The sequence below is a fragment of the Lissotriton helveticus genome, chromosome 4_1 (assembly GCF_964261635.1).
Source record: "Lissotriton helveticus chromosome 4_1, aLisHel1.1, whole genome shotgun sequence".
NCBI classification, from domain to species: Eukaryota; Metazoa; Chordata; class Amphibia; order Caudata; family Salamandridae; genus Lissotriton; species Lissotriton helveticus.
Window position 1 is genome coordinate 1,188,055,889 of NC_136063.1, and position 13,115 is coordinate 1,188,069,003.

At 43.1% G+C, this 13,115-nt stretch overlaps 1 protein-coding gene across 1 annotated transcript in view; it reads right to left on the reverse strand.

Annotated features, from left to right (window-relative positions):
- Nucleotides 1-13,115, reverse strand: part of CDH18 (cadherin 18) — a 2,258,828-nt gene that overhangs the window by 104,064 nt on the left and 2,141,649 nt on the right. The window contains exon 13 of the mRNA XM_078687769.1: nt 1,495-1,746. Within this exon, the coding sequence (XP_078543895.1) occupies nt 1,495-1,746 (252 nt within the window). The remainder of the gene's footprint in view (nt 1-1,494; nt 1,747-13,115) is intronic.

Consider the following 13,115-nt stretch of genomic DNA (forward strand, 5'->3'; position numbering starts at 1 on the left):
GTTATCTCAAGGGTGAAAAGGCCCGCCCTTGAGATTATTAGCCGGCTTCCCACTGATGAACGGGCTCTATGAGCCCGTCGAAAGCCAGCCAAAATGAACGGCTGGTTTCCTTTTCGACTGCCTCGATCGTTATGAGGCAGTTGGAAAGTAAACCGAGCGGACCATTAAGATGCAGCCCTGAAGGTTCAGACCACAGGTTGTAGCCTTGACGGGCTGCATCATAATTGGCCCCTTAATCTTGCTTGCTTACAGAAAAATGAATCTGTAATATAACTGTTTCTCATGGAGAGCGCTCCAGAGCCTTCGGATCGATTTCGTGCTATATAAAACTGCAAAAAACTGAGGAAGAGGAAGGAAAATTCAAGAGAGTAGCGTGAAAGTTAAACAGGTCTCAGTGTTTTGGTCCTACGTTAATACAAAACACAGAGGCATATTCAGATGCCCGTGGCTTATGTACACAGAGTCATTAAAAGCCAGTGGGACACTAACTTCAAACAAAAGCGGGCCCAGTGTTGGCTCCAACTGTCAAGACACGGGACAAAGTTGTGCATGTGCTGCAGACATCCTACATAAGAAGGAGTTCCATTGGTAATCTGAGAGAAAATGGCGGTTCTAGCTACTTACCTGATTAGAAGTGAGGGGGAGAAAATCATAATTTTCAAAATGCTCATTTGAGACAAGCTAGAAACAAGTTCTCCTTTAAAGTTAAAATCTGCTTGCACTTACTGGCTTTGAATTCAGTCCAAATTAGACTTTTTTTTTCATTTTTATGTCTGTGATCATAGCGAGTCCATCACCCGTTCTTTGGTTGGCCAAACGAATTGCCATTTGATAACAGACACACACATATGGTGTGGCGGTGTATGACAATAAACAATCAATATGCGGCGCAGAATTTGTCAGCATGGGTGTCAAAGAACCTCAAAGAACCTCACAAAAATTATTCGAATTCAAAAACACTTTTCAACATCACTCACCAAGAAACCGTCACATGCTTTCCACGCTCTGCTTATGCTAGCATTCAGCTATTCTCTGAAGTTTTGGTCGTAGTAATGGAAAATGCTAATTCGAAAGAGAAAACTGTAGCATGCTGCCCAGATAAAGCGAAGAGAGAGAAATTAATGAGGAAACATTAATTGTTTTCTTTCCCTTTCAGTCCTCGCACGAGCCAGAATGTGTCGGGCTTTTAATTTTCGCTGATCATGCAAAGCACCTCAAAAAGCTTACGTTGGAGGCGGGGCCCCACCGTTTCAAACACTTATCTTCCGCGTGTTGCGACATTTTCTGGCCTGCGCAAAGACTTGTGTCTCAGCCAATCATATATAAAGGGTTGTCACAAGGAACAAATGAGAATTAGGGAAAAATAATTATTTACGTTTCCGACTTTGCTCTTTTCAATTTAAATAAACACCTTTCCATAAAACTGTGTCGCCGAAAGAAAATATTAAAACGAGTTCAAATAAAGTGGCACTCTGGTGCACGAGCAGGACTTACCAAGCAGGATGATGACGCAAAGAAGAATGGCGATTAAGGCTCCAGTGCTGAGGCCCGCCGAAGAGAGGAAGGCTTCCGCGTGGCAGGTTCGGACTCGTCCGTCCCTATCACAAGCGCAGACTCTGATAGCGAGGGTGGTCGTGCTGCTCAGCGAGGGGTTGCCACCGTCCGAGATGACAATGGGAAGGTAGTACAGGCTCTGGGCTGTGCGGGTGAATTTTCTCCGTCGAGTTACAATGCTTGCAGTGTTATCTGCACAAAAAACAGAAAATAAGGCAAGGAGTGTAAAAGCTAGATGACGGACGGTGATCTGCAGAAGTGATAAAAACATGAGGTATATTGAACAAATGAAGAGTGAAACAATGATTGCAAACAGTGACATCTTAATGATTTTGGGGGCCCTGGGCCAAACGTATTTTGGGGCCCCCTGTACAGACCGGCTTTGGATGTATGATCCAATTCCAGCTCTGTCATGCCCGCCGTGGCTAGGTCATTGACAATGCACAAGCACTCTGGCCAAATTCTAAATATGTTTGCTTCTAATATTCAGGGACAGTGACTTGTATTTTCATTATTGTAACACAGCAGCAACTAACTAATATTACTGCAAATAATCTCTGTGACACCTTCCCATTTCTCACATGTGAGGTCCTGTTTTGATCTAAAAGAATTTATTTTAGGTATGTTGCATGAAACATAAACACAATATTTAACCGCAAAATGTCTGTAATAGATTTTCACACTTCACCCAAAGTAAAAATAAATGTAAGGAAAACAGTATTTAAAACAATCTGCTTAAGAATTATTCAAGGTCATCAGGGCAAGACTCTTCAGAACAGAGCTGCCTCTATCAGGGGGCTCCCTGGGAGGCCGGGGCCATGGGCCAGAGCCCACTTTGCCCATGCCTTAAAAAGTCTCTGATTGCAAAGCCAACATGTCACACCCTTGAAATCTTTTTTCTGTGTTAGTAATTATTTTACCTTTTTTTAACTAAAGGTCTGCCACCCACAGAGTGTAGATCTATCATCTATGAAAAGTTTTTATTTTATTGTTTCAGTTATTTAAAACTATATACAATTTATGAACATTCAAAACAAACTAAACAACAGAATAAATATTAAGGACCATACCAAATTGTATAATGAGTACAAAGCTTAAAACACCATTCTCTTTAGTCTAACAATTAAATGATTACATTCCCACCCCCAGGGCCGGATTGGGAACCAAAACCGGCCCTGGCAAAGTGCTCGGCCAGCCCCCCCCCCCAGAGGGAGGTTGGGGGTGCTACCGAGCTCTTTGCCGGGGCCGTTTTTCGGTCGATTTTGTTACAGGTGCGATTTTGCAGCTATGCTGCAAAAACGGACCCTAGGGACCCAAAACCGGCCCCCACCCTTGCGGGGGATTGCCCGGTGCCCGCAACGGCCAGTCCGGCCCTGCCCACCCCCTAATAGCTAAAATGTAACATTTACTTATCTGTCCCACTTGTTTTGGCAAAGTAACCTTAAAACAATATAAAATTGCCCCCATCTAATTGTTCTTCTACCTTCACTTTTAAAGGACTGTTTCATCGAGATGCTTACGAATGCCCAGTAACTCAGTACCTAAGCAAATAATGTGTATGAATGCTTCCTTTTCCGAGTTGCGAAGACGGCATGTTTTAGTTATTTTGGGGCATTTCCCCATCGTGCATCAAACTGATTAAAAGGTTAACAAGGAGTCTCAAGTGTATGAAAGATATGTTTGCCTTTGTGTTCAAGCTGAATTCTAAACAGCAGCTTAAAGTTTTAATTTCATAATTTAGTAATAACGTCTGAGTGGCTTTGGTCATTTTGTTCAATTTATTTATAGTCGGCAGTTTATACTTGGCCAAGAGATCCTTAATACAAAGATCTGCCACAGGTGCTTCACTGCATGTTTTTGAAATGTTGTTCTTAATGTATAATCTCATGGTGCTATTAACCATCCCTTGACTGTCTGTGCAGTAGTTAATACAATTAGTTGTAATGCAGGCTGTAATCGAGTTTAGCCCATGTTCTAATCTTATTAGACTTTGAAGTGTAGCTTTCTGTAGGTTAAATATCTTCCAAATACCATTCATGAACACAGCTTCTACTTTCCTGATAGTTTCCGCTGGCCAACAAGCTAAACCATTTGTACAAACTGGAACCAGTTTGGTGTTAGCTTCAGTTAACGTGGTGCTGATGGCGCCTCCATCGTATTTTAATGAAAAACATTTTATCACTCCTGAAATTGTGGTCAGTTTCTGTTGAAGATTTTCCATGTGGGCATTCCAGTTTAATTTGTAATTGAATGTCATCCTCAGGCATGAAAAAGTAATCATTTGCTCAACTTTATCAGGTCCAATAAACCAGCTGTATTGAGGCTTTTGACAACCGCATGACATAACTTTTGTTGTATTGATTTTAATCTGCAGGTCATTATCCATTTATAGTGTGTAGTCTGGTCAGTTGATTTTGAGACCACAAAGTGTGGTTGAAAAAATGACTGGATCATCGCCATATGCAGAGAATTCTATTTTGGTATTTGCCAAATTGGGTGGGATCGCCTCTGCCTTTGTTGTAGCACCTTTGCAAGATCTGAAATAGAGGGGCTATAATACAGCCTTATTTAAGTTTGTTGTAGGTGATAATTATTGGTGTCATTCCTCTGCTGTGAGAGAGTTTCACCCTCACAAACACACCCCTGTAGAGATCAGATATGAGTTTTAGCAGACCATTCTAAATCCCCCAGGAATCCAGCAGTGCACTGCGGGGGCGCAAGTTATTGTTAGCTCACGTAACAATAACTGCTGAATTTCACTTGTTTTGCACGAGTAAACACTGAGCTCAACTATATCAACCCTGTAAACATTGTTTTTTTCAGGGAATTTCCAAGGTTTTTTTAAATTCTATTTTCTAACTATAACATCACTGTAACCTTTGCTTTTTTCAGTATATATATCTTCTCATGATTTTATCATCAATATTTAGGCCATAATATTTTTGTATGTCCCTTTGATATTCTGTTAGAAAACCCATCAGATGGATTTGCGGAGCAAATCATTTAATATGCTGAGCAACAGTAGGCCCACTGCATGGCAATGCGTATGAAAAGGATATAGAGCACCATTGATAACGTTTTGAGAACTTGACAGTGTAGTTCATCACTACTACCACATCATCATTAAATTTAACAACACCACCACCATGGTCACCACCACCCTGACTATTAACACTACCACCATTAGACGTACCATCACCACAAGTGCCACCATCAATATCACTACCACAACCAGTATCTCATCATAACTACACACCCAGCATCACCATTACCACATCACCATTATCAGTATGACTGCCTCTGCCAACACCAGAACCATAACAGTTGCAACCACCATTACCTCCATTAGCATTATCACTACCACTGTCATCATCATCACCTCTACTCCAACACCATTACCGCCACCACATTCTCTTGTGTTTGTGTGTGATAAAAGCATTGTGGGTTGGGCAGTGTTGCATTTGTCTGTGTGTGTGTGTGTGGCATAATAATTACAATCTTTTATTAACTAGCAAATATCCAGTGTCTAAACCACCAACACAAACCCTTCGGGGAAAATGGTCTACAGGGACAAAGATATAAAACCAAAAATCATCTATAAAAGGTTTATCAAAGTCCTCTATGTATGTTAGAAAGACATTTTGTATTCACCACTATGTTCTTTTCGAGAAAGATATACCCGAAAACTAATATTGATGAATAGAATTGGATATACAGCTGAAAATATATGTTAATGCACTCTAGGAGAAAGCTCCCCAAAACATTTTTTCTGTCCTCTCTTTGTTTTGTCCTCATTTTTGTTGACTTTAGGTTTCTGGGGCACTTTACCACTGCTAACCAGTGCTAAAGTATATATGCTCTGTAATCAAAACATGGTAATATTGGCATGTCCACATATGGCATATTTAATTAACTTAAAAGTCCCTTATAGACTGCATCATATGTGCCCAGGGCCTGTAAATTAAATGCTACTAGTGGGCTTGTAGCATTGATTATACCACCCACTCAGTTGCCCTTTAGACATGGTTGAGGCTTGCCACTGCAGTGTCTGTGTATGCAGTACTAAACTGCTATTTCGACTTGGCAAGTAAACTTACTTGCCAGGCCCAAACCTTCACTTTAATTACATATAGGTCACCCCTACGGTAGGCCCTAGTCAGCCCTAAGGACAGGGCACAGTGTATTTGAAAGGTAGGACATGTACTTTTGAGGTATACATGTCCCAGTAGAGAAAAACTGCTAAATTTGTTTTCCACTAGTGCAAGGCCTATCTCTCCCAAAGGTTAACATTGGGATTTCCTTAAATATCTTTGAATTGTAATTACTAATTGGGGAAAGATAGAGATTTGGAGTTTGGTGTTGCTGGAATCACAATTTAAAATCAAAACTTATGGTGAAGTTGATTTTTAAACTGAGTCTTAAAATGCCGCTTTCAGAAATGTTCGGACTTTCTTACTTTAACCATTCTGTGCCTCTGCCTGTCTCTAAATACACGTCTGGGCTGGGTAACAGTTGGTCTTTGTGTATTCCCTCAAGACATGTCACACAAAGGGAGCAGTGGTGTACATTTGCATCCTGATGGCCCATCACCAGGCTGATGGGCCTTCCTGAGGTAGTTTGGGAAAAGCTGACACTTGCACCTGTATAGGGCCCTGCCTGTCCCCACAGTAAGAGCTACATACCTCCCTGTAGTACGTCTGGAGCCAAGGCAAGGATCTTGTGATCTTCAAAGGACATTTGGGTATAAGTACTGGACCCCTCAAACCACCAAATCAGAACCTTGCTGGAACCAAGGACATTCCGCCAGGAAGATGATCTGCTGTGCTGAAGGAGGGACTGCCAATATTTCTACCTCCATTGGCGTGATGGCCCTCTGCCTCCTGTTTGCTGTGCTAAAGGGGGGTGCCACTTTTCTACCTGCTCTGCTGTGTTGGCCTAATGCTTCTTGCCTGGAAGTGAGAGGGAGTGGACTTGCTCTCTATGTCCTTGAACCCAAGTTTTTGCATTGGCTTGTTGGCTTGGCTCCTTTTCTCTGAGGTCGCAAGGGTCACAGAAAAAACTTCTTGCAACTATGATGGTACTGCTAGACTCTGCCATCCGTGCGTCTCACCATTGCCTGAGGTGCCCCCTTCAATCCTGGGCCTCAGAAGTGGGCTCTGCAGCTGTTTTTCTGCACAAATCGATGCAGTGACCCCTTTGCGCGGTCAGGACTGATGTAATGCCCTCCAACACAGTGCTGATTCAATGATGACGATGCATGTCTCGACTTCGTGGCTCGACAATAATGCAGCGCCGATCTGATGACGCAGACCCAGCCCTTCAACATCGACTGTGAGGCTCGACTCCGAAGCATCGACCCAACTGTGTGCATCGAAACTGACACAGGGAGCCCTCGACACTGACACTTGCTCTGTACAAGTTACTTTTTAGTGGATCCTGCATGGGCCTTGTTGCTGGCCTGCTCTCTACCACAGTCAGCCTGAACTTTGGATTCATTCTGATCAAGCACGACCTCAAGTAACGTTTTAACACTATTAACTTTAAGCACTGTTTTTGGATTTAATCTTTAAAAAAGCATATCTTGAGTTTTACTTATTGGATTTTTGTCTCATTGGTCTTCTTCACTCAGATAAATATTCCCTACTGTTCTAAATTTGAGTGAAGTCTTTGTGTGGTGTTTTCACTGTGTTACTGTAATTAAAGCGTGTACAAATATTTTACAAAAGTTTACTTAACTTAAATTAAGCCTAACTGTTCTGTGCCAAGATACCAGAGGGTAAGCACAGGTTATTTTAGGTTATGTATCTGACTGGCCCTGACTAGGACTGTGGCTCCTGCTTGGACAGAATGAATTCCATGTGAACCAGAAACCTCAATTTCTAACAACAGCCAAAAGCTGAGGGGTTTGGTTGGAGGTTTTATTTCTGAGTGCTATGCAGAGTGTAGAACCCTACACCCTGGGTCAAGTCAGTCCATAAACATCTCTCATCCAAATGCTACAGCTGGTGTGGTATGTATCTGAGCGTAACACAGTGCAGAGACACATGTGCAAAAAGTATGGGCCACAACGATACACTCTATGTTGTTGTAGCTTAGATTTTCACAGTGGCACTGCTTTAGCCATGACCATAACCATGACCTAAGTGAATTATACGTATGTGCTAAATGGTGGCAACTGCATACTGATGTTGGGTTATTTAGAGCTATACAAGAAATAATAAGGTGCAATGCTATAGGCCATTAACATTTAGATACAAGCTGAGGCTAAAGGGTGAGTAACATGTTATATCCTTCACACTCCTCCAAACATTGCATTTATGCATCTGAACACAGCACTCCTCACTAAATAGAGTTCACAGTAAAGTTCTTGAGAAGGGGACTGTTAAGATGTATGTTAATGATACACTGTATGACCATCCAATACACTAAGTAAGAGCTGCCAACCATCTTTTGAATACACCTTCAGGTACCCTAGCTGTAGGCTATGCTGTATGTACACTGTATTCACAGGGGACATTAACCACAGTTAAACAGTGTTATCTAAAGTTCCTGAAGTGAAGTTATTGAAGATGCCAGATTTAAAATCATGTGTGATGTCATAAGTGAGGTCTGGAACAGTGGATATGGCGAGTTTAGGTTGAGCAAATTATTTTGTGATGGTGATGATGAGGACTCGGCAGTTGATGGCAGTTTATTATTATTATTATTAATATTACTTCAGAGTTCCATTACCTTATAAAGGAACTCATCCTTCGGCCTTGTTCCTCTATAAGGTTATGGCAGCCGCAGCCCGTGCAGGTAAGAGCTGTGGGGCCGGGTGGGGGGAATTTCGATATACGATGGTGAGGGACAATTAAATAAAGAATTAATTTTCATTGTCATCCTCCATCAAAATCCCCCCCCCCCCCCACCCAGCCCACCACCCTACGGCTCTTATCTGGACAGGCCGCGACTGGGTTATGGAGCTCCTCTGTGACTTGCAATATCCTTATATTGTAGGATGGGGGTACTTGATCCCTTATATTATTCCATTTTGAAAGAGCTTATTCCATTTACAATATATTTACATTTTAACATCCAATGTATATCTCATGTGACTTCTGCCAGCAGCTTGCTTTTTTCTTTCCCCCTTTCATCAAATATTATGGATGATTTGGTGCATGCATATTTTGTCACTGATTCCGATGAAGCACAATAATGACATTTCTGTCTTTTTGCGAATAATTCAGCAAATCAAGACCCACTTGGTCTGACAGTAATTGCTTTAGGCATTGTAATTGCAAGTGTTAATGTGGTGCAGCACCATAGAAATTACAGGAAATTGTATTCTGCTCTTGGGTGCTGTCCCTAGCTAACCAGCTGCCATAGTACCACCTGCAACTGTAATCTGTTAATTATAGCCATGTATCGGGATTTCTTTTATGTTTTCATCATACATCATCTTATGCCCATTATTCCTGAACACGTATTGAACTGCAGCATGGCTCTTCACCTGAAGAAGAATCATGGTTCCAAATGGCACTCTGTATCTCAACATTAAATAAATAAAAATAATATTAAACATGGTGTGAGAAGTTGGCCTGATAGGTGATGTTTCCAATTCTGGAACCACCTATTATCAGACCAAACAATCCCTTATGGTGTCTGGTTGTAAGTCAACCTTATTAGACAAGCTATCCTAGGGGTAGCATGGACTAAGCAGCCTAAAGGCTTAACTTAAGAGGTCGTGTTAAGCGAGCTGTTTTACCACACACAATCCTGTAATATCAAATGAAAGGACACCACACAAGTATATATTATAAAAATATATGTATTTATTACTAAAAACAATCCCCAGTATTCTTTATGAATAAAGGGGCACAAGCGTTAAATCAAAAGCACTGTGCCCCTTTATTCATAAAGAATACTGGGGATTGTTTTTAGTAATAAATACATATATTTTTATAATATATACTTGTGTGGTGTCCTTTCATTTGATATTACAGGATTGTATGTGGTAAAACAGCTCGCTTAACACGACCTCTTAAGTTAAGCCTTTAGGCTGCTTAGTCCATGCTACCCCTAGGATAGCTTGTCTAATAAGGTTGACTTACAACCAGACACCATAAGGGATTGTTTGGTCTGATAATAGGTGGTTCCAGAATTGGAAACATCACCTATCAGGCCAACTTCTCACATTGGTGAGCAGCGGTGCGGATTTGAGCTTGCTGTTGTTTTACCATTGCAATCTTTGTATCAAATTGAAAGATCACATCAAGTACGTCTAGGTACATATAAATCAAAAGCTTAGCATATTAAGTTCTACTGAACTTAGTAGTTGTAGATTAAAGGGATTAGCACACCCTGACTACAACTCACTAGCAAGGTACAGTAGGAAAACACTTAGTGTAGGTAAGTGCACCACTTACACCTCACTAGTAGTCATGTCTGACACAGGAAAAGCCTCAGGGTCTACTCCTGTGACAGTTGACCTTACCCAGGCAACTTCCAGCTATGACAAACTAACCCGAAAGGACTTGATTGCCTTGTGCGTATCAAGAGGGTTAAAAAGGGGCAGAAGTCCCACCTGTCCTATCCTGATAGCCATTCTAGAACAGGATGACTTAGAGAGGGCGAATGGTATTCCCCTACAGTCAGGAGAAGGAGAGAACCCACCTGTAACTGGTATCCCTCAGGAGGAAGAAGGAGAAGAAGGAGAAGAGGGAGATGAGGACTCAGATGTTGAGGACACAGAAGACCAGGATCAGAGGGGTAGCCAGGTCCAAGTTGCCAGGCTTAACCAGGCCAACTTAGACCTACTAGGGAATGGAGAGGGCCAGCACCTCCCCAGAACCTATAACATTCTCCCAGGCAATAGAAGAGTGAGATCTCCCTCAGGGGACTCTCATATTTCTAGTGCCTCAAGGGAATCACAGAGAGGCATGACTGCTTCTCAAAAGCTAGAGCATAGGGCCAGAATGAGGGCTGTCAAACTCCAAATAGAGAGGGAGGAGGTAGCCTTGGCTCAAGCTAGACTTGCCTTGGCAAGAGAGCAAAAATTGTGTGGCTTAGATGCCACTGGTGGCAGCAATATTCCTAAAGAGAAACCCAGGTCCTATGATAGTAGAAACCTGACAAAGATTGTGCCCCCCTACAAGGAAGGGGATGACATCCACAAGTGGATAACTGCTCTTGAGAGAGCCTGCATGGTACAGCAGGTTCCTGAGGAACAGTGGGCAGCAATCTTATGGTACTCCTTTTCAGAGAAAGGGAGAGATAAGCTCCTCACTGTTAGACATGAGGATGCAAACAATTACAAAGTCCTGAAGAGTGTTCTGATAGATGGGTTTGGCTTAACCACTGAACAGTACAGGTTGAAGTTCAGAGACACCCAGAAGACACAGACTCAGGACTGGACTGATTTTGTTGATTGTGCAACTAAGGCTCTGGAGGGTTGGCTACATGGCAGCAAAGTACATGACTTTACAGGATTGTATAATTTGATTATGAGGGAGCAGATCCTAAGTAATTGTCAGAACCAGCTCTTACACCAGCACCTGGTGGACTCTGATCTGACCTCTCCCCAAGAATTGGGAAAGAAGGCAGACAAGTGGGTCAGAACCAGGATTAGGCCTAAGAATCAGGACAGTAACCAGAAGAAGGAGTCTACCAAGCCTCAAGATAAGGGTGGGGATAAAAATAAAGAAAAGACTTCCCCAGGGCCCCAAAACTCCAAGAATGGGGGTGGGTCCCAAGACACTTCTTCAACAGAGAAAAAGCCTTATTGTTATGCCTGTAAACAGGTTGGGCATTACAAAACAGACAACTGTTGTCCCAAGAATAACAATAAAGAAAATATACCTCCAAAGCCAGCTCCAACCCCTCCTGTTACTGTCAGCAGTAATCCCCCAGGAAGTGGGAACACACCCAGGAATCTGGGTGGGTTTACTTTTGGAGCCCAGGAGGACCCTGGCCTATCCAGGTCCCCATCCCCAAATGATCTTGTTTATGAGACTGGCAGGGGGTTTGCCAACTTCTCTGATTGCCCAAATACTTTGAGCAAATATAGACAAGAACCCATCATCAATGGTTTGAAAGTTGAAGCTTTTAGAGACACAGGGGCTAGCATCACCATGGTGGCTGACTGTATAGTCCCTTCTAAGCAACTTTTACCAGGTGCCACATACCAGGTAACAAACATTGATGGCGTCACAACAAATCATCCCATGGCAGTAGTAAGTCTCAGCTGGGGAATTGTCATTGGCCCAAAGAGAGTGGCCGTGTCATTAAACTTGCCTGTAGACTGCCTACTTGGTAATGATTTGGAAATCTCAGCCTGGGCTGAGGTTGAACAGGAAATCCATTCTAGAATGGTAAATTCCAATGGAAAGGTTAGTGGGGCTGTAATGGCTACTGCCCCAATCCAAGATGTCCTTCCTGAAAAGGTTGGTAGGGCTGAGAAACTCTCTGCCCCATCTTTAGCAAAAGCTCTTCCTGAACAGAATAGCAAAGCTGTTATGATAACAACAGAAACCCAAACTGAGTCTCCTCCTGAAAAGGTTGGTGGGGCTGTGATGGCCACAGCCCAAACTCAAACTGATATGTGTGTTGTGAAGCCTGAAATGATGGAAAACTCCACACAAACTGAGAGCATGGAGGAGGAAGAGAAATCTCCCCCTCACCAGACTTTAGGACAGGATCAGCCTCCTCAGGGAACTGATCTTACCCCTGATGAAGGAACTGCCCCAGAGGTGGTTGGGCCTAGCCTGACAGAACCTCTGATGTCAGTGGACCCTTCTCAGGTGGGACCCAGTCTGGAGCAGGTAACCTGCCCCTCTCTACCTTGCCTTAGCCAGCCCAGGGCTGCAGAGGACAAGAAGGACAGTGAGACCCAGAGGGCCCCCTGTCAAATAAAGCACCCCCATCAACAGATTAGGGGCACCAAAACTAGTAGCCCTAGTGAGGTGAAAACTTTAAAAACTCCTGAGGGAGCCCCCTTAAAAACAGTTAAGGACCTCCCACAGATGGATTCTGTTGGGCACAGCCAAACCTGGGACCCAAAGGGCCCAAATCTGAACTGTCCCTCCAGCAAGCCAAACAGAGGGACCCAGCCTCCAGCTTTAGGTAGCCAGAGGTTGACCCTGAGAGCACAGTGCAACTCAGTTAAAGAAAGAAAGGCACACATGGTGGAAGATAATTGGAGGAAGCTAAGCCCTAAATTAGCAGAGCCTCACTTCAATACTCCATATCCAAACCAGCCTTTAACTTTGCATAAACACTCCCTATGGTGGAGATCCTCTAATACCCCAAGGGTGAGGGACTGCTTAGTGGACCATGAGACAGGGGGTACCCATGCTAGTGCAGGTACTTCCTTATATGGCCACTCAGGCAATATAGGCTTACCTGGCCAAGGATAGCCTTATCTCCTTTCGTTTGGGGGGGGGGGTTATGTAGGAAGGTGGCTACCTGACTATGGTTACCCCAGATTTTTTGCCGGTGTTTAGCTGTTTTTTTTGACTTAGTTGACCTGGTTCCCTGCTAATCAGGGCCCCAGGCCATCTGCTCTCTCTGTAAAATGGATT